The sequence below is a fragment of the Lissotriton helveticus genome, chromosome 7, assembly GCF_964261635.1.
Source record: "Lissotriton helveticus chromosome 7, aLisHel1.1, whole genome shotgun sequence".
In the NCBI taxonomy this organism is placed as follows: domain Eukaryota; kingdom Metazoa; phylum Chordata; class Amphibia; order Caudata; family Salamandridae; genus Lissotriton; species Lissotriton helveticus.
Genome location: NC_136068.1, coordinates 1,281,681,497 through 1,281,708,520, shown reverse-complemented (window position 1 = coordinate 1,281,708,520; position 27,024 = coordinate 1,281,681,497). Strand labels below are relative to the sequence as shown.

The 27,024-nt window shown below is 47.3% G+C and overlaps 1 protein-coding gene across 2 annotated transcripts in view; it reads left to right on the top strand.

Moving 5' to 3' along the window:
• The window catches only part of GGA3 (golgi associated, gamma adaptin ear containing, ARF binding protein 3), a 614,485-nt gene that overhangs the window by 65,226 nt on the left and 522,235 nt on the right, over window positions 1–27,024 (top strand). For both annotated transcript variants that reach the window (XM_078654509.1, XM_078654510.1), the window contains one exon: window positions 13,939–14,037. In XM_078654509.1, coding sequence (XP_078510635.1) covers window positions 13,939–14,037 — 99 coding nt within the window. The remainder of the gene's footprint in view (window positions 1–13,938; window positions 14,038–27,024) is intronic.

The window sequence follows — 27,024 nt, the reverse complement described above, 5'->3', positions numbered from 1 at the left end:
TTTGTGTCTTAACACCCCTCTCCTGAGAGCTCAGTGGTGCCGGCATCTACCAGTCGGATACACCCAAATACCTTTCTGACTACTGGCCTTGATAGGGAGCACAAAAGAGTTGATCATTTTGGGAAAAGTGTATTTGCTTCCACCACTTTGGCCTTAAGGTTTGTCAGTGTCTGTTGCCTGCTAGACTGCTATTTCTACGCTCTTTGGGATTCGTTGGCTCAAGTCCTCCGAGGTGTCCTGAAAGACCTTTGACGTGTTCTGACCCAAGCCACACAGGACAGTTGTGTGGTGGCCACATTCACAATTCGATTGGGCAAGTCATTGGCACCAGTGTTGACATTTCTTGCCACGATTGGCTGTGGTTAACAGGTTTTTCAGGCGATATTCATTTGTCCCTTATGGACATGCCCTTTGACGGAACTCACCTTTTGGGGATAAGGCAGATTTCGCTCTTTGGTAGTTCAAACAGAGCAGGGCCACAGCACCCTTCCTGAGCCTATCTCGAGCCAGTCAGCCTACCACCACCTGTCCCTGAAAACTGTTATCACTGCGTGGGCACGTATGGCTCCTGTTCTGGACATCTGTCTTGCAGCTAAAAATTTCCCTGCTTGGAAAGAAGTTGTTTTTAATCAAACTGTGCCAAAATAAATATCTAATATAAAAATATAAAGTAGTTTGCAGAGCTTAGGTGAAAGGCTTTGTGTGCAGCTTTTCAAGGCATATGAAAATATTTCAAGCTTCGGTTTGGACCCAGTGCAGTAAGATGCAGATCCAGTTGATGTGGTCAACCAATGTGTGCGCAAGAATGCCATGTATTATCTAAGAGTGTTCAGAAGTTTGTTTCTGCTTCTATGAGCGAGGCCTCAAATTATTTGGAGATTAACTCACTTCACATAATCTATTTGCAAGAATGCTTGTGCGCAGAATGCAGCTGATTGTCAGTTTACCTCCACAATGTGCTCTTGCTACCTGTAGTCTTCAGAGTCCAATATAATTACCTATTATGACTTATAAAGAGCTTCAAATTCTTGGATTATGGTATTTGTGGACATAAAGCGTTCTTACTGTCTAAAGTTCTTGGATATACTTCTGTTCTGCACGAGTATTTTACATCCTACCAGCGCATATTTTTTAGACGGAGACAGAGAGTAAAAGATAGGTCTGCAGAGAGAGAAAGCTTGTGAGAAAGAAAAGATGGGTATTGATTTATCATCCCTAACAAGTATTGAGGTGCCCCTGGCCAGACACCAAAACTCATTTTTCATGTATCTTTTCCTTAAATGTTCAATGCTAAAATCACATAATAATATTCAGTACTTTAAATTTCCCCTCATCGGCCCTGTATTTAAATTATGGGGTGTTACATCTTATCTCATTGGAACAATGGTTGTCTCCTAGACAACCATTTTTTTAAGGCAATAGTTCTACTCTTCCCTCTCCAACTGACCTTTAAAAATTACAAGGGTGACACCAAAAAGGAGTGTCCACACCACACTTTTCCTGTTCAGCAATCAAACCACTTATCTTGATGGAGGCAATCGAGCAGGGGGATGTTAGTACTGGAATAAGAAATGTCGATTTAGAGTTATGAGGATTTTTTAAAATAAATCTTAGCATTACCTCCTCACACCTTACTTGTGTCATATCTTACATATATGTATAATCATGGGGATGGGGAGGTAGAGGGAAGATCCTTTCAGTCTCCAAAGTTAACTCTTATAATCAGAAGGGGGAAAGGATCACTTGTCCTGCTTAAACCTTGGGTTCACAAGTCGAGGAACTGGTATCTCCCAACAAATATAACTCTCATACACGTGTATTTCAGATGGTCTCTCTTCAGCGGTATATACTGGGTACCCGCTTTTTTTTACACGTGCGTGCGTAATCATCGAGTCATTTTTTTGTATTGTGCACCCTCCACCAGGAGGTTTTGCCTTTGTTTTAAGGCAGTAGTGATCGTGGATAGTGGGGGAGGGGTTGTGGTGGTGGTATAGTTATTAAAAATCCGGACAGCCAGACAGAGACAATTTTAATGAGTCTGGATTCGGACTGTAAGTAAAAAGTTAGGTGCACTTTTTGAATTTGTTAGGGGTTCAAGTGCATATTATATCTAGAATTTAAAAAGAGGTCAACATGTTTCAGCCTTTGGTAGTCAGAGGATCTTAGGCTTTCGTCAGGACCAATGGGGGTGAATAAATAGTGAGAAAGAAACGTTGTGAGAAGAAAAAAGGTAAATTGACCTGATTCTTCGTGATTCAAGGTTTCATTGCACCTGAAAAATAAAGAAACACACACACAAACAACAACAAATAGGGAGACGGGGTGCGGGAAAACACATATTATGTACAATAGTACCTTTTCGTTATTAAGGAACTAAAAAATGGCAATACTTTTCTTCATACTCATTTCAGGCGTCAACTCTTCCTTAGTCATACTTCGGTAGGCAGGAAAGGCTAGTACTGTATTGAGGTGCCCATAGTTTTATCATTGTACTCTCTTAGTGCGTGTTCTATAGTGAGAACCTTTGTAATAGTGGCCGCTTCGTGGTCGCATTCACACTGCAGTCATACCATGCTTACTTTCACATATCATTCGGGTTGTTTAATTTTACACGCTAATAAAAGAATTATAAACATGCTCTTTTTTGTTCAGAAATTGTCCGTGGATCATTATTTGCGGAGTGCGTTGTGCGTGACTCGGATAGTGCCCAATGCGCTATGTGCGCTCTTGTTCCTCGTGCATACCTTGTTATGTATGAAGAAATACTTCATCGGGGATTTAAGGCTGATCGAGAGAGGTATTGCTAGAGGGGTATTAAAGACAAGTAGTTACAGGGCGCAATTTGTACTTGCGGTTTTGTTCTCGTGCTCCGTGCGATGTGCTCTCCGCGTTACCTGAGTGCCTTCTTGCTCGGTCTTAGCCGCATGTGCTGGCTCTGCCTGTCATCACCCGGAACTACAGGGCGGTGTGGTTCCGGGTGCGTTTTAACATTGTGGTACTAGAGATGGAAGAGTTACTTTCCGCACTTCATTATTTTTAATTATAACGTGCCCATTTTTCACGATAGGCTATGATAAATAAAGTAAATTAAATAAAATTAAGCCAATTGAATTATTGGGTTGTTCAGAACGATTGTGGAAAAGATTATTGGATACGTCTATTTTAGCAGAAGTATTTCATGTTAGATCTACATCGATGGTTAGTACTATCTTTACAATTAGTCATTCATTTGTCATGTGACTTTTGGAGGGATAGCTACAATTGCCATTACTTTCTCTTAGAAATATTGGTACATTTGTCATCTTGACTCTGGGGACGTTGAATGAAAGTAAATCCAACTTCTAGTAAGTTTTTGTTAAAGAAGGGTTGTTGCTAAATGCAGCCGCATTTCGCAGAGTTAGTGACTCAGGATGTATATCAAGGGAATTTCATAAGTTGGCATGAGAGTTTCCAGGTCGTATGTGAAGGCACTTAGGTAGATGCTTTTATGGAAAACTGCCAAGAATTACGACTATGTGGTGCGAAAGGATTGGTAGGTCACATGTGTTCTCTACTTGAGGTACTGTGATCAAGAGGGGCTTGGATTGTTTTTCATCTATTGAGGGACAACCAAGGAACAGAATCGTTAAGGCCCTGGGTATCTGTTTTGAGCCTATGGACCCAGCGTTGTTCCTTTTCGAATAGTATTTTTGTAGCATTTCTATCTACTGTGTCTAGGCTTTCTAGGATTACCCAGTGCAGGTCATTGGCTGTATGTTGTTTCTCTTTGTAATGTGATGACATCTTTGTCGTGCTTTTCTTGCAGTTCACATTACTCCTGTGTTCACAGAGTCTCAGTTTGGCTTTTCGGCAGGTCATCCCAATGTATCGCATGTCACAAGGGCATGTGATCATATACACAACGTGGCTGGTATTGCAATTAGTGTGTTTCTTTAGTTTCCATAAGAAGTCTGGAAGTAACTGCAGTTCTTTCGTTGGTTCTGTGCTTGCACACACTACACAGGTCCCACAGGGGTAGTGTCCAGTGATTGGGGGATTGTTCCATAGGCCTGGTTGTTGCTTTTTCTTTTTCGGAGGTGGTCTTGTGTGGACCAGGAGATCTTTTATGTTGCTGCTCCTCTTGTTTGCAAATCTGGGTTTGGACCAGGTCAGGGTGTTAGATGTTATGATCCTCCAATTCCGGTTGATAATCTTTTTCACCTGGTTTGTTATTGGGCTATAGGTTGTGACACAGGTAGTCCTGTCATCGGTCTGTTTTGGGTGACTTTCAAGTAGAGATTCTCTTGGTTGATTTTTTGCTCGTTTGGCACAGGAATTGATAATTCTTTTGGGGTAATCTCTAGCTGTTAGTTTTTCACAGAGATCACTCGCTTGCAGTTTGTAGTCTTTTATGGAACTGCAATTTCTCCTCAGTCGTAAGAACTGACTGTATGGAAGGTTTTCTCTCAAAGGGCGTGGGTGAAAGCTATTGAAGGATAGCAGACTATTCTTGGCAGTAGGCTTAAAGAATGTTCTTGTTTGTAGGGTGTTTCCTTCGGCAAATATGGTTATGTCCAGGAAATCAAGGCTCTGCGCATGGGATGTATAGGTGAAGTTGAGGCATTCATCTTGATTGTTCAACCACCTATGGAAATCTGTCAATGATTCGTTGTCTCCTTCCCAAATTAAAAAGATATCGTCAATATATCTCTTCCAGAAGAGTATATGACGAGAGAAGGGGTTGTTTACATTGTGGACGTAAGTTTGTTCGAAAGTGCTTACGTAGAGACCTGCCACGCTGGGAGCAAAGGTACTCCCCATAGATGTACCATGTTGCTGGAGATAGAGGGTGTCTTTGTATTGGAAAAAGTTTTCCATGAGGGCCAGTCTGCAGCATTCCAGTACAAAGTGTCTGGGAGTTCGATGGTGCCATTCAATGTTGAACAATATTGATTCTAGAGTCTCTAAAGTCTTCTGTTGTGGGAGGCTAGTATAGAGGCTCTCGACGTCTAAACCTACTAAGAGCATGCTGTTCACTGAGTACTCAAAGTTCTCCAACTTATTGATCAGGTCTCGTGTGTCTTTTAAGTAGGTAGGCGTGGTTTGGACCAGAGGTCTTAGGTACTGGTCCGCAAATTGTGACAATGGTTCTAGAATGGAATTTATCCCCGAGACAATTGGTCTTCCTGGTGGGGGCATCTTGTTTTTATGTGTCTTAGGTAGAGAGTAGAAATATGGCGTGACTGGTTCTTTTGTTACCAGATAGTCCGCCTCTTTTTTAGATAACCAGTTGTTACACTCTGCTTCCTCAATCATCAAGGCTATTGTCCTTTGTAAACGTGGTGTTGGGTCAGTTGTGATTACTTGGTAGAATTTGGTGTCCGCTAGTAGAATCATACATTGATTATCATATCCTTCTGCTGATAGTAGGACTATACCACCGCCTTTGTCCGCAGGCTTGATGACTATGTCATGATTATCCTTCAATTCAGTCAGAGCGATATTCTCGGCTTTTGTTAGATTCTGGAAAGGTCTTGGAGGATGTTGATTTAATTCTTCAACCTCCTTCATGATGGCCTGTTCAAAAGTACTGATCTCAATGGGTACTTGCGAGTTAAGTGGGCAGAAGGTCGACTTGTTTCTTAAAGAGGTGTCTCCTTCTTGAGGTTGTTGTTCTCCTTTGAAAAACGCTTTCAGTTTCAGCGTGCGGCAGAAGTTTGCAAGTTCGCACTTCGTTCTGAAAATGTCTGTTTTTGGGGTTGGCACGTAGCCTAATCCTTTGTTCAGTACACTTGTTTGGTTCTCTGTCAATTCTAGTCCTGTTAGGTTGACTATTAGACTGTCGGGCCTTGGCCCGTGTTGGCTTTGGTGACGCTTCTGGTTTGAACCTGTCGTGTCTGATCGGACCAGGTTATTCCTTTCTGCCTGGACCTTCGGTTGTTCTGGCCATTCCCTAAAAAAGGACGGCCTTGCTGGTAATTTTGGACACCTTGTGGGGGCATTTGGTGGTTCATGGGTATCGGAAAGTATGGGTTTGGCCACCCTTGAAACTGGGGGTTGAATGGATGGAATGGTATTCCTTGTCCATTATTTTGAAAATACGGGGGGCGCCAGTGGTTACCACGGCCCCTTTGTTGTCCTCTTTTGTTCCTGAAGTTTCCACGGCCTCGTGGTGTGGTATCATCTCCGCTCTGATTTGAGCTGTTGTCTGATGACATGCTGTTTGTGTCTGAGTTATCATTCAGTTTGTAGTCTTTGCTACTGTAAGGGTGAATGCGTTCTAAGGAGAACCTCTTCAATTCTTTTGCAAGTTTCTGCAGTTTTGTCTGTGTTAGATATTCTTGGTTATCTTTCATTTCTTTGTTTATCTCGTCAAGACGGGTTTTGTAGATGGTTATGTTGATTGTGTTGTTCATTTTTGTTTCCAAAATTTCAATCTTGATTGCGAGTTCATCCGTGAGTCTTGTTGCGGTTTTTATTATTAGCACTAGATAGTCTCTGGTGCACTTCCATGATATGGAGGACCAATCTTTTCTAAACGCAAGGTCTTTCAAGAAAATGCGTGGTGCATTCGTCACCCAAAGGCCTTTGGGTGCAGCGTTGACTCGGAGATACTCGGTCATGATTATGCCATGTACTGCTGTTCGTACCTGTTCTTTCTTAACTTCTGTTAACTCGTCCCATTCTGGTGTCGAAGATAGAGTCTGGTTGAGGTCACCTTCCATGAGTAGAGGCGGTCTTGCCAAGATTTCATCGATGTCCTCAGTTGTGTAACTGAGACCAAAGCTTCCTGCCATGATGACAATGTTTTGTTAGGCAGTATGATGTCACAGGCTCTTATAGGTGCCTATGAAATTTTTCTCCCACAGCTGTTCGCTGCTTGATATGTATAATCATGGGGATGGGGAGGTAGAGGGAAGATCCTTTCAGTCTCCAAAGTTAACTCTTATAATCAGAAGGGGGAAAGGATCACTTGATCAAGTGATCCTTTCCCCCTTCTGATTATAAGAACAACAACCTCAAGAAGGAGACACCTCTTTAAGAAACAAGTCGACCTTCTGCCCACTTAACTCGCAAGTACCCATTGAGATCAGTACTTTTGAACAGGCCATCATGAAGGAGGTTGAAGAATTAAATCAACATCCTCCAAGACCTTTCCAGAATCTAACAAAAGCCGAGAATATCGCTCTGACTGAATTGAAGGATAATCATGACATAGTCATCAAGCCTGCGGACAAAGGCGGTGGTATAGTCCTACTATCAGCAGAAGGATATGATAATCAATGTATGATTCTACTAGCGGACACCAAATTCTACCAAGTAATCACAACTGACCCAACACCACGTTTACAAAGGACAATAGCCTTGATGATTGAGGAAGCAGAGTGTAACAACTGGTTATCTAAAAAAGAGGCGGACTATCTGGTAACAAAAGAACCAGTCACGCCATATTTCTACTCTCTACCTAAGACACATAAAAACAAGATGCCCCCACCAGGAAGACCAATTGTCTCGGGGATACATTCCATTCTAGAACCATTGTCACAATTTGCGGACCAGTACCTAAGACCTCTGGTCCAAACCACGCCTACCTACTTAAAAGACACACGAGACCTGATCAATAAGTTGGAGAACTTTGAGTACTCAGTGAACAGCATGCTCTTAGTAGGTTTAGACGTCGAGAGCCTCTATACTAGCCTCCCACAACAGAAGACTTTAGAGACTCTAGAATCAATATTGTTCAACATTGAATGGCACCATCGAACTCCCAGACACTTTGTACTGGAATGCTGCAGACTGGCCCTCATGGAAAACTTTTTCCAATACAAAGACACCCTCTATCTCCAGCAACATGGTACATCTATGGGGAGTACCTTTGCTCCCAGCGTGGCAGGTCTCTACGTAAGCACTTTCGAACAAACTTACGTCCACAATGTAAACAACCCCTTCTCTCGTCATATACTCTTCTGGAAGAGATATATTGACGATATCTTTTTAATTTGGGAAGGAGACAACGAATCATTGACAGATTTCCATAGGTGGTTGAACAATCAAGATGAATGCCTCAACTTCACCTATACATCCCATGCGCAGAGCCTTGATTTCCTGGACATAACCATATTTGCCGAAGGAAACACCCTACAAACAAGAACATTCTTTAAGCCTACTGCCAAGAATAGTCTGCTATCCTTCAATAGCTTTCACCCACGCCCTTTGAGAGAAAACCTTCCATACAGTCAGTTCTTACGACTGAGGAGAAATTGCAGTTCCATAAAAGACTACAAACTGCAAGCGAGTGATCTCTGTGAAAAACTAACAGCTAGAGATTACCCCAAAAGAATTATCAATTCCTGTGCCAAACGAGCAAAAAATCAACCAAGAGAATCTCTACTTGAAAGTCACCCAAAACAGACCGATGACAGGACTACCTGTGTCACAACCTATAGCCCAATAACAAACCAGGTGAAAAAGATTATCAACCGGAATTGGAGGATCATAACATCTAACACCCTGACCTGGTCCAAACCCAGATTTGCAAACAAGAGGAGCAGCAACATAAAAGATCTCCTGGTCCACACAAGACCACCTCCGAAAAAGAAAAAGCAACAACCAGGCCTATGGAACAATCCCCCAATCACTGGACACTACCCCTGTGGGACCTGTGTAGTGTGTGCAACCACAGAACCAACGAAAGAACTGCAGTTACTTCCAGACTTCTTATGGAAACTAAAAAAACACACTAATTGCAATACCAGCCACGTTGTGTATATGATCACATGCCCTTGTGACATGCGATACATTGGGATGACCTGCCGAAAAGCCAAACTGAGACTCTGTGAACACAGGAGTAATGTGAACTGCAAGAAAGGCACGACAAAGATGTCATCACATTACAAAGAGAAACAACATACAGCCAATGACCTGCACTGGGTAATCCTAGAAAGCCTAGACACAGTAGATAGAAATGCTACAAAAATACTATTCGAAAAGGAACAACGCTGGGTCCATAGGCTCAAAACAGATACCCAGGGCCTTAACGATTCTGTTCCTTGGTTGTCCCTCAATAGATGAAAAACAATCCAAGCCCCTCTTGATCACAGTACCTCAAGTAGAGAACACATGTGACCTACCAATCCTTTCGCACCACATAGTCGTAATTCTTAGCAGTTTTCCATAAAAGCATCTACCTAAGTGCCTTCACATACGACCTGGAAACTCTCATGCCAACTTATGAAATTCCCTTGATATACATCCTGAGTCACTAACTCTGCGAAATGCGGCTGCATTTAGCAACAACCCTTCTTTAACAAAAACTTACTAGAAGTTGGATTTACTTTCATTCAACGTCCCCAGAGTCAAGATGACAAATGTACCAATATTTCTAAGAGAAAGTAATGGCAATTGTAGCTATCCCTCCAAAAGTCACATGACAAATGAATGACTAATTGTAAAGATAGTACTAACCATCGATGTAGATCTAACATGAAATACTTCTGCTAAAATAGACGTATCCAATAATCTTTTCCACAATCGTTCTGAACAACCCAATAATTCAATTGGCTTAATTTTATTTAATTTACTTTATTTATCATAGCCTATCGTGAAAAATGGGCACGTTATAATTAAAAATAATGAAGTGCGGAAAGTAACTCTTCCATCTCTAGTACCACAATGTTAAAACGCACCCGGAACCACACCGCCCTGTAGTTCCGGGTGATGACAGGCAGAGCCAGCACATGCGGCTAAGACCGAGCAAGAAGGCACTCAGGTAACGCGGAGAGCACATCGCACGGAGCACGAGAACAAAACCGCAAGTACAAATTGCGCCCTGTAACTACTTGTCTTTAATACCCCTCTAGCAATACCTCTCTCGATCAGCCTTAAATCCCAGATGAAGTATTTCTTCATACATAACAAGGTATGCACGAGGAACAAGAGCGCACATAGCGCATTGGGCACTATCCGAGTCACGCACAACGCACTCCGCAAATAATGATCCACGGACAATTTCTGAACAAAAAAGAGCATGTTTATAATTCTTTTATTAGCGTGTAAAATTAAACAACCCGAATGATATGTGAAAGTAAGCATGGTATGACTGCAGTGTGAATGCGACCACGAAGCGGCCACTATTACAAAGGTTCTCACTATAGAACACGCACTAAGAGAGTACAATGATAAAACTATGGGCACCTCAATACAGTACTAGCCTTTCCTGCCTACAGAAGTATGACTAAGGAAGAGTTGACGCCTGAAATGAGTATGAAGAAAAGTATTGCCATTTTCTAGTTCCTTAATAACGAAAAGGTACTATTGTACATAATATGTGTTTTCCCGCACCCCGTCTCCCTATTTGTTGTTGTTTGTGTGTGTGTTTCTTTATTTTTCAGGTGCAATGAAACCTTGAATCACGAAGAATCAGGTCAATTTACCTTTTTTCTTCTCACGACGTTTCTTTCTCACTATTTATTCACCCCCATTGGTCCTGACGAAAGCCTAAGATCCTCTGACTACCAAAGGCTGAAACATGTTGACCTCTTTTTAAATTCTAGATATAATATGCACTTGAACCCCTAACAAATTCAAAAAGTGCACCTAACTTTTTACTTACAGTCCGAATCCAGACTCATTAAAATTGTCTCTGTCTGGCTGTCCGGATTTTTAATAACTATACCACCACCACAACCCCTCCCCCACTATCCACGATCACTACTGCCTTAAAACAAAGGCAAAACCTCCTGGTGGAGGGTGCACAATACAAAAAATGACTCGATGATTACGCACGCACGTGTAAAAAAAAAGCGGGTACCCAGTATATACCGCTGAAGAGAGACCATCTGAAATACACGTGTATGAGAGTTATATTTGTTGGGAGATACCAGTTCCTCGACTTGTGAACCCAAGGTTTAAGCAGGACAAATATCTTACATATATACATATATAAAGACTTAGCAGTAAACATTCCAACTCCAAATGTAATGCATAGTTATAATTTGGTGAAGATAGAAACACTCACTAGAGTAAATTAGTCTGGGATCAGAGAAGACAAAACTCTGGATTAGAAAACCAAGGCCTCTTTGTTGCCCATTTCCAACCTGTAGTCAGAAATAAATGTAGAAGTAGGAACCCAGATAGCTACAAGGGAAGTTTCTTCTGCTTCTGCCCAAGAGGTAGCCCAATCTCTAGTGCGCGGTCCCTACCCAGAACCATAAAGAACTGTCTTTAAAATTGTTAAAAGGTTAAAAGATTGACTAAAAGAATGTCGCATTCTTAACATCACAGACTTCGATGGATGAGTAGTAACTGCACTAATAACATCGGACAAGTCTAATGCTTCCCACTGTTCAGAGGGCAGTGAGAAAGAAATCGGAGTTATCTCCTGCTATGTAAAAACAACCGAGACAAATGTAGGGTGGAAATAATGCTTAGAATGAAGTATCATTGCGGTAATAGTGCATTTTCAGTTGCTACTAAGGTTGTTTTTGGCTTGTGTCTTTAGTCATCACGAAGAGTTAATATGGGTGTTGTAATGGTTGACTCCTCACTTTCGCTAGCCAAGTATACAGAAAACACTTCAATATTTGTATTTAGTGAATTGATGAATCTTTGCTTAGAGGCACTCGTCTTCATACGAGGTAATAATTTTATTTCAAATTTCTGATTATAAAATTTGTTTTTATTATCATTATTTGTTAGTGAATTTGACCCTGAAATCAAGAACAGACATTGGAGAAGGACAGGCCAGTTCAAGGTCAATGTGGTTATTTCCCACTGTGGGGACAAATACTCATAATGGCTAAATTTTGAAGTGCATGTACCTGCACCTGCCCAAAACATTGATTTCTGGCTTCGGTATCTCCCCCATCTTAAATTTGCCATTCTTATAATGTAGCCAGTGTCTTATTTATTTATAAAGTTTTTCATTGTGCGAACAAGATCCGTAAGGATATCGAAGAGCTTCACAAGGGAGGGGAGTGGATACGTCAGTTAAAGACAGTAATAAAGTACATTTACGACATAAAATATAAACATAGAAGAGTATCAAATCTCGGCGAGCGATCTCTTTAGGGGACAAAGCAGCAAAGAACACTGTCTGGTGCTGTTACAGAAATATTTTTGTGTTTTGTTCTGACACTCTAACTTAGTTCGTCTGCCATCTTCCTGGTTGTATTTTCTATTTAAAATATTGAAATTGGAAGAAAATTGTTCTGTCTATCACTGAAATCCTGGAACATACTCTTGGCATGGTTACATTTATGTCTAACGATTTCCTGGTTATGAAATGTTGTAAAAGTTTGATATACACCCTTCAACATTCTGATGTATTACATTGTTGTCCCGGCATTAAAACTTCGAACCGGGAAACCCTTTTGATGTCATTGTTAGGACTATACACATAAACTTTCATTCATTTATTCATTCACTCACTCCTGGTTTAGTATAATAGCCCGGGTCCTTGGCTTTCTCATTCTCTGGGGAAGGCCACCAAGGTGAGGAGGGGACTGGGGGAGTAGACATCAAAACAAGCCACAAAGGGTATTTGGGGAACCAAAACTTAACACGTTCTCTCAAGACATTGGAGGGTTGTCACTGCCAGGGAGATTTAAAGTCTGTATCTGTTCTTTATTGAAGGAGGGTGATCATTAAAGGAGGCCCTGTGTCTCCTATTCTCTCATATTGTTGGAGGCCCCCCCCTGGTGCTGCTTCTCTGAACGTTTGCTGTTAGCTATAATAAACACACAGTAACCCTTCGTACCCCAGGAATTAAACCTACCACAACCCAAATTCACCTGATGTGTGGTTTGTCTAAGACCCCAAGGCAGTTCTGATTAACTGTCTTCTGTTCAAAGAAACATATGGCTAATATGCAATAATAATATTTACTGGAAAGAGAAAAAGAAAGTATGGTTATAGTTCAACACTCTGTATTTGTATTGTGATGCAAATCACTCATCCCATTCTTAGCTGACAAAATATCTCCTGTAGTCTCTTGGCCTGCCAGATTTGAATCCACCAACATGTTGTCAGAAAAGGCACCCCTGTCTGCTCACCTGGATCCATGCCATTGCAGCTTTCCGACTACTAGAAGTACTTGCCTGAGGCTTTAGAGTTGTATTGCTGAGGGATAAGCTACAGAAGCCAGCACTAGCATCTCCGTCACAGCTGTATACATATATGTAGATTCAAAGAAAGGGCTTGCTTCTGCTACACTCACTGCTTGTCACAAAACATACCATGGTTCCTTATAACTAAAGATGGAAGGAAACCTGGCTTCATAAGGATCTATGTCATCTGTGGCTAGTTCTATCGGATTGGCGATGGTGGGTTGAGGGACTTTATCATATGGCATTTATCTACAAGGGTTGAAGGGCTTGGTGGAGAGGCGCAAGTCATTTTTGATGATTCTTCTTTATATAGAAAGCTGCTTTTGGTGAAGTGGATCTCCTCATAATGGAAGGACTGGAATGTGGAAGGAGTGATGAGGAAATACTATATTTTATTGCTTCCTTACTTTCACGCCTTTTTATGTCTGATTAATATAAAATGTATTCTTACCCTCCCCCTTCTAAATGTAAAAGTGAAAGCACATGAAACGCACTAAAACGTAACTGTCTTGGACAAACCTCTGCAACCACCAGTGTTTCAGTAATGTTCTACTCTGTGTCGGCCTGTGTGACAGGAAATGGAAGGGTAAATATTGAGCGAGCAAGTGGATCCTCTGCATCTTGTTCTGCCACATTGTCTCAGTGGCTGGAGGTTTCAGGGCATGCTCTGAAATGTCCAAGGTGAGCCTACTGGCTCCCACTCATTGCAGTGGCTGTGTGAATGATAATGTTGTATTGTATTACTTCTCTGATCAGGTCTATGAGCACTTCCCTTCTGATAGAAGTGTGTGGTATCAATATGAAGGGTCAAGCATGACTAGGTGCTGACACTAACTCTTCTGTTTTGTTGCAGGTGCTTGAAGCCTGCATGAAGAACTGTGGACGGAGGTTTCACAGCGAAGTTGGAAAGTTTCGCTTTTTGAACGAGTTAATAAAAGTGGTGTCTCCAAAGGTTAGTGTGCTATCATGTCTTATTCTTCAAGTCTTTCAAAGCATGTATTGCACCCTTCTTTTATAGTACTCCTACAAGCATACTCATTACCAATACCCAAACAAGCACACTCTCATCTGTCATGAGCACTGTCTCACTCTGAGTTCTGTCGTAAGCACACTCGCTCTTGGAAATGTCTTTACTAAACTATCTTCATTTTACGATTTTTTCAAAAGAACTTCCAGGACTGGTATCAGACTTGTGATATTGCACTGTGGGAATATTACAGATTTTGGAATTACAGATACACTGACACCAAGCATTATAACATTTTAGCATTAAAACGAACATTCTTTTCCTTTATATGAATGTTACAGCACACCTGCTCCTGAAGTTCTTCTCGAATGGTTCAGCCTGCTAGAATATCTTTATTATTAATTTTTTGTATTAAGGTTGAAATAAGTGTAACAATCGTAGATGCAAAAAGAAATGGCATTTTTCTGCTGCTGCAGGGAGTCAAGAGGTGTTTGATTTATCAGTGTCTGTTATTTAAATAGGAACCAGAGTTGCTTTCATTCCGTATGATTTATTCTTCCTACAACTTACGTCGAAAATTCTTAACCTGACTATACACCTCTTTGTTTCTTTGTATCTTTCTGTTAGCCCTTGCGCAGTTATTACCTAATATCCAGGTTTCACATGTAGTAAAGACAATCCAGGCCACCATATATGTACTAAGTTCTGATGTAACAACTATTTGTAGTTTTATTTTGTTCCCTGCCATACGGGTTAGCCAATTCACAACTTTGTCTGAAAGTTATCAATTTCCTTTGCTGCTAGAATGTATATTAATGTATTTTGAGGTAATTGACATTCATTAGTCCAGATCTCCGTAACCTATTGCTGTTCGTCACACCAAATGGGCTAAAGTAGGAAGCATCCACTAAAGTTTGCTCCGCATTCTAAAGCGCTTTACCAGCAATTAGTGAAATTAATCAGATCACAAGTAAGTAGTCTATAGGAAGAGAATTTGTTTGCATTTGGAAAATCGATGTTTTGTCTTTGCCAGTTACATACACTTTATTTAATTTTGCAGTTTCCTTCTCAGGCTCCAGTATTCCTTCACTCCTATTCTCCAATCTTGAAAGCATTATAAATCAGTTGTCTCGCAGATGGCTGTTTACGTGATAATTGAGTTCATAGCTCACTGCTTCTCTAATGCCAAAGTGGAAATCACCTTTCACAATTGCAAGTAACAGTGGAATATCTAACTCACCTTCTGCCTTCAATAGATCATGGATTTTATGAATACCTCTATTGTACTAGCTGCCTAGAGTAACAGGATAATTTGCGATCTTGAGTTTAACTTTAGTGTCATAAAGACTGAGCATCCAGTGGTGGTTATTAGCACACTATCTTTTGCACACATTGCTTTCTCAATGACTTTCAAACTCAGAATATTCCTTCTAGTCCTGAAATACTCTATATTCAGACAACGGGTTGAACCCATAATAGTTTGTTCAAAATAAACCTCACTTGAAAAATAAGTTTTTGTTAGTTAAAGACTATTAATAGTTTTGATGGACATGAACTTCCTCGTGCTCTCTAAAATTTTTCAGTTTGGATAGTTACTCTGCAAGCACTTCCCCTCTCTAAAAAAATGTAAGAATGATTTTGTCTAAATTCCTTTAAAATTGATGTTGGAGTAATTGTGGCAGACTTAGTTGGAATAAAGAAAATCTGTGGTGCAAGAGTAGTGTTATTGCTTTCCCATGTACCTCCTAGCCCAGTGTAAGTGAGACCATTTTTGGACAACATTTTTCAATACCTCTATAATATTCATATTATCCTCCGTAAGTGCTATGGTGTAAATTTTTTTTTTAATCTCTTTATTGTTTTAAACACAAACAAACAGAAGGATGGACCATCACATTTACATAAAGCCCGGCATCGAGGAATAAAGGGAACATTGACATAATTCCAACAATCAAGCAGAGCAATTCTACAGGACCGATCCATGGTGCAAAGTCCTTGCACCAGACCCATCGCCGTGGTGGCAAGTCCCCCTCCCACAACATGCCACCATGGTTAAAGTACTGGGCGTTAAGCCACCGTTTAACTCCGTGTATAGGTCCACCCTTCCCGTCTAACCACCCCTTCCTCCCCACCCCTGCCGCCGGCGCGACCAAAGAAGAAAACAAAATTACAAACAAAATATTGCCCCACAATACGAATCGTACAGATGTCATCGCATCAACAATGTCATTAACCATTGTGATTACCACGGAAGTCGGGAAGCACCGTGTAGTCTATCCCCCCCAATGCCCAGAGGAAACTCTACTGGTTTTCGTCCTCCGTCGGTGCGCTGGACTCTGAGTCCGTGTCTAGATCTAACATCCGTAGCTCCATCACCAGGGCCTCCCAAGCTCGCGCCGCCTCTAGCGCTTTGTCGTTATGGGATCTATGCGCCTGCTGCAACCTAACTGAGCTCTCGCTGCCTGCCCACATAAGCAATGCCGCCTTCCATCTAGTGTAGCTAGGGCCTGCTGCTGCCTTCCAGTTAGATGTGATTTCCCTCTTGGCCAGTAAGAAGCCTAGATCTTTAAATTTGCTGGACAACTTATTTTTGCTAGTGTGTGTAAACCAGTGCAAGAGGCAAGTCCCCTTGTCCGGCGTAATCTGTCGTCCGGTCACTCTACAGAGCAGACCAGTTACCTCTGCCCAATATGCGCCCAACTGCGGGCAATCCCACAGCATGTGCCGCAAATCCACGTCTTGTAGTCTGCAATGGGGGCATAGTGCTGTGTCTACCTGGAAATACTGGTTAATTTTAGCCGCCGTAAGGTACGCTCTGTGAAGTATAAAAAATTGGATCAATTGGAACCTAGCATTCCTGGTGCTGTTCCATGCTCTTTTAATGATTTGCGCCCAGGCCGTGTCGGGTATTTCTTTATCTAAGTCCGTCGCCCATTGCTCTCGTACCTTCTGCAGTGGGTTCAGCCCCTCTCCCAACATGCGTTTATACAAGCACGTAACCGCTTTATACGTGCCCGCTGCCATCACCACATATTGGCACGCCTCGCTCGTCTGCGGCTCTGAGAGGCCGGTGCCCCAACGCTTCTGGATAGCGGCAACCAGTGCCGCATGTAGAAGGAAATGACCGCGCGGGAGACCGAAAGTCTCTTGCAATGTACCATAGGGCAACAGCTCACCATCTGCCTACAGATCGCCCACTATCTGTAGGCCCAGCTCCTTCCACTCCGCGAGGGCGGACCAATTCCCTCCGTGCGGCAATGCCGTGCACATGTCCAGCGGTATTTCGGGAGCGTATGGTCGCTGCACCCCAATTCTATTGTGGAACCGTTTCCAGCAATGCCTTAGGGCGCCTTCCACTATCGACAGACCAGTAGTCTGCAGTCTCTGTTGTAATACCACGAAGGATAGAACATGCCGCGGCACATCCGGCTTGGATACCCTCTCCGGCCCTCGAAACTCCAATGCTACTGCCTGAGTAAGGTGTTGGAATTGTGCAGCTAGATAATACAATTCAAAATCTGGGACTGCAAGGCCCCCTTCAGCTCTCGGCCGCATCAGAGTGTCTAATGCTACTCTGCGCCGCCCCGTGCTCCAGATGAAGCCCCCAACCGCAGAACGGAGTTGCCGAAAAAGTGCACCTGGGATCCGTATCGGCAGGGTCCGTAAGAAATACAAGAGCCGAGGAAGCGCCACCATCTTCAGCAGCGCTACGTGACCTGCCACCGACAAGGGCAGAATCTCCCAGAACTTCATACTACCCTTCAGGCCCCTTAATGCTCTGCTGATATTGCCCTCCAGGAGATCCTCCTGAGTATGGTACACGTACGTCTCCAAATAGGGGAGACATCTAGGCTCCCACGCTAGATCAGGCGGTAGTGTGGATGGGTTGCATGTTCTGGCCACCGGGAATATGCAAGTCTTCGCCCAGTTAACCCGTAGCCCCGAGATGTCCCCAAACCAGCTGAGAAGGGAGCGCGCTCCCTCCAGGGCCTCCCCCGCGTCTTTCAGAAACATTAGGAGGTCATCCGCATACAGTGAGATATCGTGCGTCTGGCTGTTAAGTCGCAAACCTTGGAACGCACCCCCATCCTAGCGCGCACCGCTAAAGGCTCCATCGCAAGGGTGAACAGCAGCGGGGAGAGCGGGCAGCCCTGTCTTGTGCCCCGCCCCACAGGGCAAGAGGAAGAAACGACTCTACCAACTCGAACCCTAGCGGTCGCCGACGAGTAAAATATTTCAGTCCAGCGGACATAACCATCTCCCAGCCAGAATGCTTTCATGACTGAGAACAAATAGGGCCATTCCAAGCTGTCAAACGCTTTAGCAATATCGACCGAAAGGATCATCGCCTGCCTTTCTGCCCCATAGTCTCCATCCAATATTCTTATCAGCCTGCGTATACTGCTAGCAGTATTGCGAGTCGGGATAAAACCGGCCTGATCAGAGTGAACCAACCGTGTCATGAAGGGGAGGAGCCTAGTGGCCAGCATGCGACTCAATATCTTTTAATCAGTGGTGAGCATAGATAGAGGCCTATACGCAATTGGATCCGTCAGGGGTTTCCCTGCTTTAAGGAGGGGAACAATGATAGCCTCCCTAGTGGAGGCCGGTAGCACCCCCCTGCTGTCTAGCCTCTTTATACATTGCCAGTAATCTGGGAGCCAGGAGGTCAATATATGCGGAATAGAATTCGATAGGGAGTCCATCGCTACCTGGAGTTTTGTTACGCGCCAACTGCTTAATGGCGCAGCGAATTTCAGCTAGTGTATTGTCCTGACCAAGGGACTCCACCTCCTCCTCAACCATAGGCAACTCCAGACCCTCCAAAAACATTTGGACATCCACCCCCCCAGTCTGCAATTGGCTCGTGTATAGATGTGCATAAAAGGACCGGAATCGGTCACTTATTTGATGTTGCGTATATTCCAAGCGTCCCGAGGACGAGGTCAATGCCAGTATAGGTACGCATCTAGGAACGGGGTCAGCAGCTAGCCAAGCCAGCAACGTGCCCACCTTATCCCTTCCCGCATGTGCGCGGGCCGAGTAAGCTCTGTGATTGAAGCACCGTAAGCGCTCAACAACCACCGCTACTGCTTCCTTCCGGGATTGGACCGTACCCCGCGTCTCAGAACCATCAGAGTGGGCTCTTTCAGCCTCCCTAAGGGCCCGTTCCCCAGCCTCAATTTCTTGTAATAGTAGCTTCCTCACCCCCACCCACTTAGCAATACATATCCCGCGAGCCACCACTTTAAACGCATCCCACTCCAGGGCTAGTGTCGCGGCCGTGCCTGCGTTCTCCGCAAAGTACTGTTCCACCCCACTACCGAGTTCCGCACGTCCGCAATGTCCAGGTCGGTATAATAGGGCGTTCAGCAGCCCAACAGAAACTCAGCAATAACGGATTATGGTCCGATATGGTGCACGATAGATATTCGCTGCCAACTGCCAAGGATGCCAGGCCAGGACTACACAAAATCGCGGCCAGCCGCACATGCAAATCATGTAAGGCCGAAAAGTAAGACTAATCCCTATCATCCGGGTGCTGCGCTCGCCAAACATCAATAAACCCCCAGTTATCCTGCCACTGGGCCCTAGCTTTCGCCATTGTATGAACCGGAGCCGTGGACAGAGGAGGGTGGGACCTATCCATGGTCACATCTAAAACTGAATTGAAGTCTCCCCCCATCAGTACCGGACTCGTAAAGTACTCCGCGAGACGGACAGATAGAGCCTCCAAGAAGGGCGCCTGTTCCACATTAGGGGCATAGACACTACAGAGGGTCACCTCCCGCCCATAAAGGCGTCCCCTAACCACCACGTAACGGCCCTCGGAGTCCACCAGTTGATCAGTCACCTGAAAGGGGACCTCAGCCCTAATCCATATCAACACCCCTCGTGCGTATGCTGAATAAGTGGTGTAATAAAGGCCCGTGCGTCAGCAGTCCTGGCTTCCCGTAATAGAACAGCAGGTCTGTCCGGGTCACGACCCCCCGCCAATGCAGGCTGCCTCTCCCTCTCCAGCCACAATGTGCACCTCTCCCTCAGCTCCGCCTCTCGCCCGTGTCCGCTTCGCTGCACAGCGCCGATCGAGCAGCAGCCCCCAGCCGACCGTCCTAGGGCGCCGGCGCGTTCCCACCGTCTCCTCAGCGGGGCCCCCGCCACCAATTCACCGAGTCCGGATCAGCTGAGCTTCTCACCCGCGAGGTCGCTCCGGAGCTGGCACAGCCCTCAGAACCACCATTTTGGGCTCTCCGGCAGTCCCCGGCGTAGCGCCCTTCTCCTAGACTATAGCCAGGTGCCACTGTTTTTTGGGGCAAAACCACCCCGGGCTGGCTCCCCTTCACTTCGCCCGTCCCCGATGGCGCATGGGGTGCTCGGGGGGTCAAGTATTCAGGAAAAGAGCGGGGTTATTCAGCGGAGCTCAGCGCTCACGCTTCCTCTCGCTTTGGCATCTAAGCCACGCCCCAGTAAGTGCTATGGTGTCATGCAGGGTTCATACAAATAGTTTACTGAGGTTGTTAGTGTGATAAGTCCATTGGAAGCCACAATTGCTTTGGTGCTTAGAAACACAACTGTGTACAAATGAATCACTTTCATAAGGAATGCTGTCCACTGGTGTGTGTGTATATACCTTGTCTTTTCCCTATGCTTGTTGTTTACTTGTCTACTTATTCGATATCTGCGCTGAACCACAAGATGGACAATATCTGAAAGAAACAGGTTAGTATTAGATTCCTTACCTTAGAATATCCCCAGGCGTCAGTCTGGATCCGGAAACTTTTGCGTAGCAGTACCCCTGCGCGTCGGTAGGCGTCGTCTGCAGGCGTCCCCTGCGGCTCCGCGTCGTCGGCGTCGTGCGCCGTGATGACGTCGCTGGAGTATATAGACGCCGCCTCCGCGCGCTGACGTCAGTTCTTCTTTTTTCCGCGCCAGTTAGCGCAGATCTGAAGAGCAGTACTCCGGTCTTTTGACCAAAGTTTTTTGTGAATAAATCTTCTACGGTGCCGGTAGGATGCCCGGTTTCAAGAGTTGCGACAATTGCGACCGCATGATGTCGGTCACCGACCACCATCGACTCTGCCTCCGGTGTCTGGGCGCGGACCACGACGTGGAGTCCTGCGTCGACTGTCGGGCCTTGACTGGTAAAGCTAGGCGGGAGCGGTCCCGCAAGCTTCTCGAGCTCCGAGTGTCGGCCCCGCGTCGAGAGCGGTCCCGGTCGGGTCGGAGGTCGAGGGAGCGGTCGAGGGAACGATCGCGGAGCCGCCATGAGCGCTCCGGGAGTCGCCACCATTCCTCCGGTTCGTCAGGTAAGCGTAAGAAGTCGGGGCGTCGTCATCGCACCCCCGACTCCCCCCGTCGCCCGCGTGATGCGGCCGGGGGTTCGGGTGGCCCCACCCCCGCGGCCCCGCGTGGGTCGCCGACGCCGTCTGCCCCATACCCGTCGGTCCCTGGGGAAGGCGCGTCGCGCGAGGAGATTGAGGCATTCCTCATGGCTATGAGGGCGAGGTCTCCTCCGGCGGGGCCTACGGCGCCTGCGGGCCCGTCGGTCCCGTCTGGGGGCCCGAGCGGTTCGGGTGCTCCTGCCTCGACGCCGCCGGTGGCTCCGGCCCTGGCGCCGCTGGGCCCCTCAGGTTCGTCGCCGGCTGGTCTACCGGCCTCTCCGGCGTCGGTTCCTTTGGGCCAACCCGTGGTACCGCCTCCGCGCTGCGCCGTGACTCCGCCGTCGGTTCCGGCCGGCGTCGGGTCCCCGGCGCCGGCGCCGCGAGGCGCCACCCCCATCCCCCCTCTGACTCCTGACACGGAGTCGGACCGGCGTCGTCCGACGCCGGATCCGGCGCCGATGGGGCCCATTGACCCCGACGTCTATATCGTCGACCCCGAATACGGCGATGAGGACGAGTATGGAGAGGGTTGGGAGGGGTCTGAGGACCCTTTATCCCGTGCCTGCCAGTATGATGTGGACTGGGTAGGTGACCTGGGTGATGCCAGTGGTCTGGACGAGTCGCCCAACCCTGGGTTTGTCTCCCCGACCCCTGTGGCGTCTGAGGCGGGAGCTGCCTATTCGGTGGTCCTGCTGAGGGCTGCCAAGACCTTGGGCCTTGAGCTCCCCGTCGCTAAGGTCAAGCCAAACATTCTGACGGAAGTGTTTAAACCGCAGTCATGCCCTCAGGAGCCTCTGCTGCCGTTTAATGAGGCTCTGACGGATGTCCTTTTGGGCACCTGGTCTAGGCCCGCTTCCGGTGCACCGGTTGACCGGAACGTTGCCAGGCGTCACCGTCCGTGCTCGGACGACCCTGCCTTCCTCTCCACCCATCCCTCCCCGGAGAGTCTGGTGATCCAGGCCTCCACTTCGCAGTCCGCATTTCCATCGGCCCCGCCCGATCGGGAATCAAAGCGGTATGACCAATTTGGGAAAAAGGTCTTTTCCTCTTTGAGCGCTGGACTGCGGTCTTGTAACACCGCATGCCTCTTGGGCCGCTACACCCACTCCCTGTGGGATACGGTCGCGGAGTGTTTGCCGCAGTGCCCGCAGGATGTGCGGGACAAGCTCAACCAGGCTTTGGTTGAGGGCCGGGATGCGGCGAGGTACTCGATCCGGTGTGGTCTTGACACGACCGAGTCGCTGGGACGGGCTATGTCCACGACTGTGGCGATTCGGCGCCATGCTTGGCTGAGATCTGCCAACTTCTCACCGGACGTACAGAATGCCCTCATGGACATGCCATTTGATGGCAGTCGCCTGTTTGGTGACAAGGCGGACCACGCGCTGGAGCGCTTCAAGGACTCCAGGGTCACGGCCAAGTCCTTGGGTCTTTCGACCCAGCGCCAGCAGACGGGTTCGTTTCGCCCCTTTCGTGGCCAAGGAAGGGGCGGTCCCACACGTGCTGCCAGCCACGCGCCGCAGAACGCTCCCCAGCGCGGTGGCGGCCGTGGTTTCCGCCGTGGTGGCGGTAGAGGGCAGCGGCGAGGTCAGTCCACACCTCCCCCCGCTGCTGCATCCAAGCCTTCCTAGTCCGAGCTTTCGGGCTCACGTGACGCCAGTGGGTGGCAGGGTTCGCCATCACCACTCCCGCTGGTGCGCGCTTACATCGGACAGGTGGGTGCTGCAGCTCATCCGAAGGGGCTACTCCCTCCCCTTCGAGTCCACTCCTCCAGCCATGCCACCGCAGAACCACCGTGTGTCGGGGGACCACTTGACACTTCTGCAGGAGGAAGTTACGGCCCTCTTGGCTAAGGGGGCCATCGAGCGCGTTCCTGGGCCAGAAGTAGGGTGTGGTTGCTACTCCCACTACTTTCTGGTGCCCAAGAAGGACAAAGGAGGCCTGCGTCCTATCTTGGACCTACGGAACGTCAACGGCTTCCTCCGGAAGGAGAAGTTCAAGATGTTGACTTTGGCTCAGGTCTTGGCTGCTCTAGACCCACAAGACTGGATGGTAGCGTTGGACTTGCAGGATGCGTATTTTCACATCCCCGTCCTGCCGGCCCACCGGCGTTACCTGCGGTTCACGGTAGGCCAGGAGCACTTTCAGTTTATCGTGCTCCCATTCGGCCTTACCAGCGCCCCACGGGTGTTCACGAAAGTGATGGCGGTGGTCGCAGCTCATCTGCGCCGGTTAGGGGTTTCAGTCTTCCCCTACCTAGACGACTGGTTGTTGAAGGCGGGCTCGCCCCAAACAGTCGTCCGCCACCTTCAGATGACGGCAGACCTCCTGCACGAGCTGGGGTTTTCCATCAATGTGCCGAAATCACACCTGTGTCCCTCTCAAAAGCTCCTTTTCATCGGAGCGGTTCTCGACTCGGCGCAGTTTCGGGTTTATCCTCCGGAACGGCGGGTCCGGGATATTCAGGCTCTGATTCCCATCTTTCAGCGTTGTCCCGGGTTTCGGTCAGGTTGACGCTGCGGCTTCTGGGGCTGATGGCCTCCTGCATCCTACTGGTGCATCACGCCAGGTGGCGGATGCGGGCTCTGCAGTGGGACCTGAAGTTTCAGTGGGCCCAGCATCAGGGCAACCTATCCGACCATGTCCTGATCTCGGAGGGCACTGCGAGACAGTTGCAGTGGTGGCTTACGGACCGCGATTGGGTCAGAGGCAGATCCCTCTCCCTTCCCCAACCGGAGCACGTGGTTGTGACGGACGCGTCCCTCCAGGGCTGGGGTGGCCACTTGGGAGAGGCGGAGATCAGAGGCATCTGGTCTCCGGCGGAATCCCGGCTCCATATCAACCTGTTGGAGCTGCGGGCGATTCGCCTAGCACTGAAGGCATTCCTCCCCTTTGTCAACGGGAGTGTAGTGCAGGTGTTCATGGACAACACCACCGCCATGTGGTACTGCAACAAACAGGGCGGTGTGGGGTCGTGGACCCTTTGCCAGGAGGCTCTGCGTCTCTGGCAATGGCTGGAACGTCAGGGCGTGACTCTGACGGTTCAACACCTGGCAGGTTCTCTGAACGCCAGGGCGGACGAACTCAGCCGTCGGTGCTCGGTGGATCACGAATGGCGTCTGAACTCGGACGTGGCGAGAGGCCTCTTTCAGCAATGGGGAGAGCCTTGGTTAGATCTATTCGCCACAGAAGGGAACGCGCAATGTCATCAGTTCTGCGCGTTGGAGTTTCCAAGACGGCACTCGCTCGGCGACGCCTTTCGGCGCGAGTGGAGTTGCGGTCTGTTGTACGCCTTTCCGCCTATACCACTTCTGCCCAGAGTGCTGAAGAAGATCAGGCGCGACCGGGCCCAAGTTATCCTTGTGGCTCCGGACTGGGCTCGAAGATACTGGTATCCCGAGCTACTCAGCATGACAGTCGGTCCCTCGATCCGCCTGCCCCTTCAGGAGGACCTTCTGTCGCAGCAGCAGGGGACGGTCCTCCACCCGAACCTGTCCAGTCTCCACCTCCATGCTTGGAGATTGAGCGGCGACAGTTGAGGCCATTTGACTTGCCTCCTGAAGTCTGTGATGTAATTCTGGCAGCCAGGCGTCCCTCCACAAAGTCGGTATACGCCTGCCGGTGGAACAGATTTGTGGCATGGTGCACAGCAAAGGCTGTGGATCCCCTTTCTGCCCCTCTGTCTGAGGTTCTCCTCTTCCTTCTTTCCCTTGCCCAGCAGGGCTCTGCTCTGGGCACTATCAAGGGCTATCTTTCTGCCCTTTCCGCCTTCTTGAGGCTACCTGATCAGCCATCTTTATTCAAGTCCCCTATTGTGTTGAGATTCTTGAAGGGCATCACGCACATGTATCCTCCAACTCCGTTCGTGATGCCTCAGTGGGACTTGAACTTGGTTCTGACTTTCCTGATGTGCGCTCCCTTTGAGCCCCTTCATTCCTGTCCTCTCCGTCTTCTCACTTTAAAGACGGCCTTCCTGGTGGCCATCACCTCTGCCAGGAGAGTGAGTGAGCTCCAGGCTCTTTCTGTTAAACCTCCTTTCTTGTCTGTTCATCCTGACAAGGTGGTTCTTCGGACTAGACCTTCTTTCCTGCCCAAGGTAGTCTCTGCTTTTCACATTGGGCAGTCCATCACCTTGCCCTCCTTCTTCCCGCCTCCGCATCCTTCAAAGGATGAAGAGCGGCTCCATCGTCTGGACCCAAAACGTGCGCTTTCATTTTACATGGATCGCACACGCCAGTTCCGGGTGGATGACCAACTGTTTGTTGGCTACGTGGGTGAGAAGAAGGGAAGGGCGGTACAGAAGCGGACTATCTCTCGGTGGGTCGTCCTGTGCATCAAAGCATGCTACTCTTTGGCTCGGAAGGAGCCTCCTGTTGGGCTGAGGGCCCATTCCACTCGGGCTACGGCGGCTTCTACTGCCCTGGGCCGGGGAGTCCCCTTGCAGGACATTTGCCAGGCGGCTACGTGGGCCTCGCTGCACACCTTTGCGAGGCACTACTGCCTGGACAGTCAAGTCCGGAGGGACGGCTTCTTTGGCCGTTCGGTCCTCCAGGACTTTCTGGTGTAGGTTGTATTGGTTCGCAGACCCACCTCCGGGGTTGGTATTGCTGGGGTATCTATTCTAAGGTAAGGAATCTAATACTAACCTGTTTCTTTCAGATGAACAAGTTACTTACCTTCGGTAACGATATATCTGTAAGAAACAGTAGTTAGTATTAGATTCCTTACCGCCCCACCCGTCCTCCCCGTTCTGCGAACTGATACCTAGGGTTAAGGACATCCCTTTCAGGGCCCTAGTTTCAAATGGCACCAGTGTTAGTTCTCACACGGCTCTGCGTGTTCTGGCGCGGAAAAGCTGTGTGCAAAGAACTGACGTCAGCGCGCGGAGGCGGCGTCTATATACTCCAGCGACGTCATCACGGCGCACGACGCCGACGACGCGGAGCCGCAGGGGACGCCTGCAGACGACGCCTACCGACGCGCAGGGGTACTGCTACGCAAAAGTTTCCGGATCCAGACTGACGCCTGGGGATATTCTAAGGTAAGGAATCTAATACTAACTACTGTTTCTTACAGATATATCGTTACCGAAGGTAAGTAACTTGTTCATTAATACACAGTCAAAAGCATATTGTGGAAAAAGGGCCTGACACATCAGTAGATATAGGAGTTGGTGCTGTCAAATTGCAAGCTTTGCTTCAAAAGCCTGTTTGGTGGAAGGAGTCACTATATCACCCACACAAATCAATTTGTCACACTGGCATAGGTGTTGCAACACAGGTTAATCAAGCTATTTTTTTCCCTTGTCTGGGGGAAAGCCCTTTGTACGTTTAAGCCTTTCCTTAATGACCCAACTGGCTAAACAGAAATTAGTGTTGGATTATAGGCTGCAGTTTTGAGGAAATGTTTATAAACATCTTTGGAAATTCTGTGTGACTACAGGGAATGTCACTATTTCATGAACTTATTAGCAGCTAATACATTTTTCTTTCGATGATTTTGGTAGATTGATTTTGTCTGCCAACAAGCTTCCATATATTGAAGGCTTGTAATACCTCTTATTATTATTGTTTTTAATATGTTTTTCTTA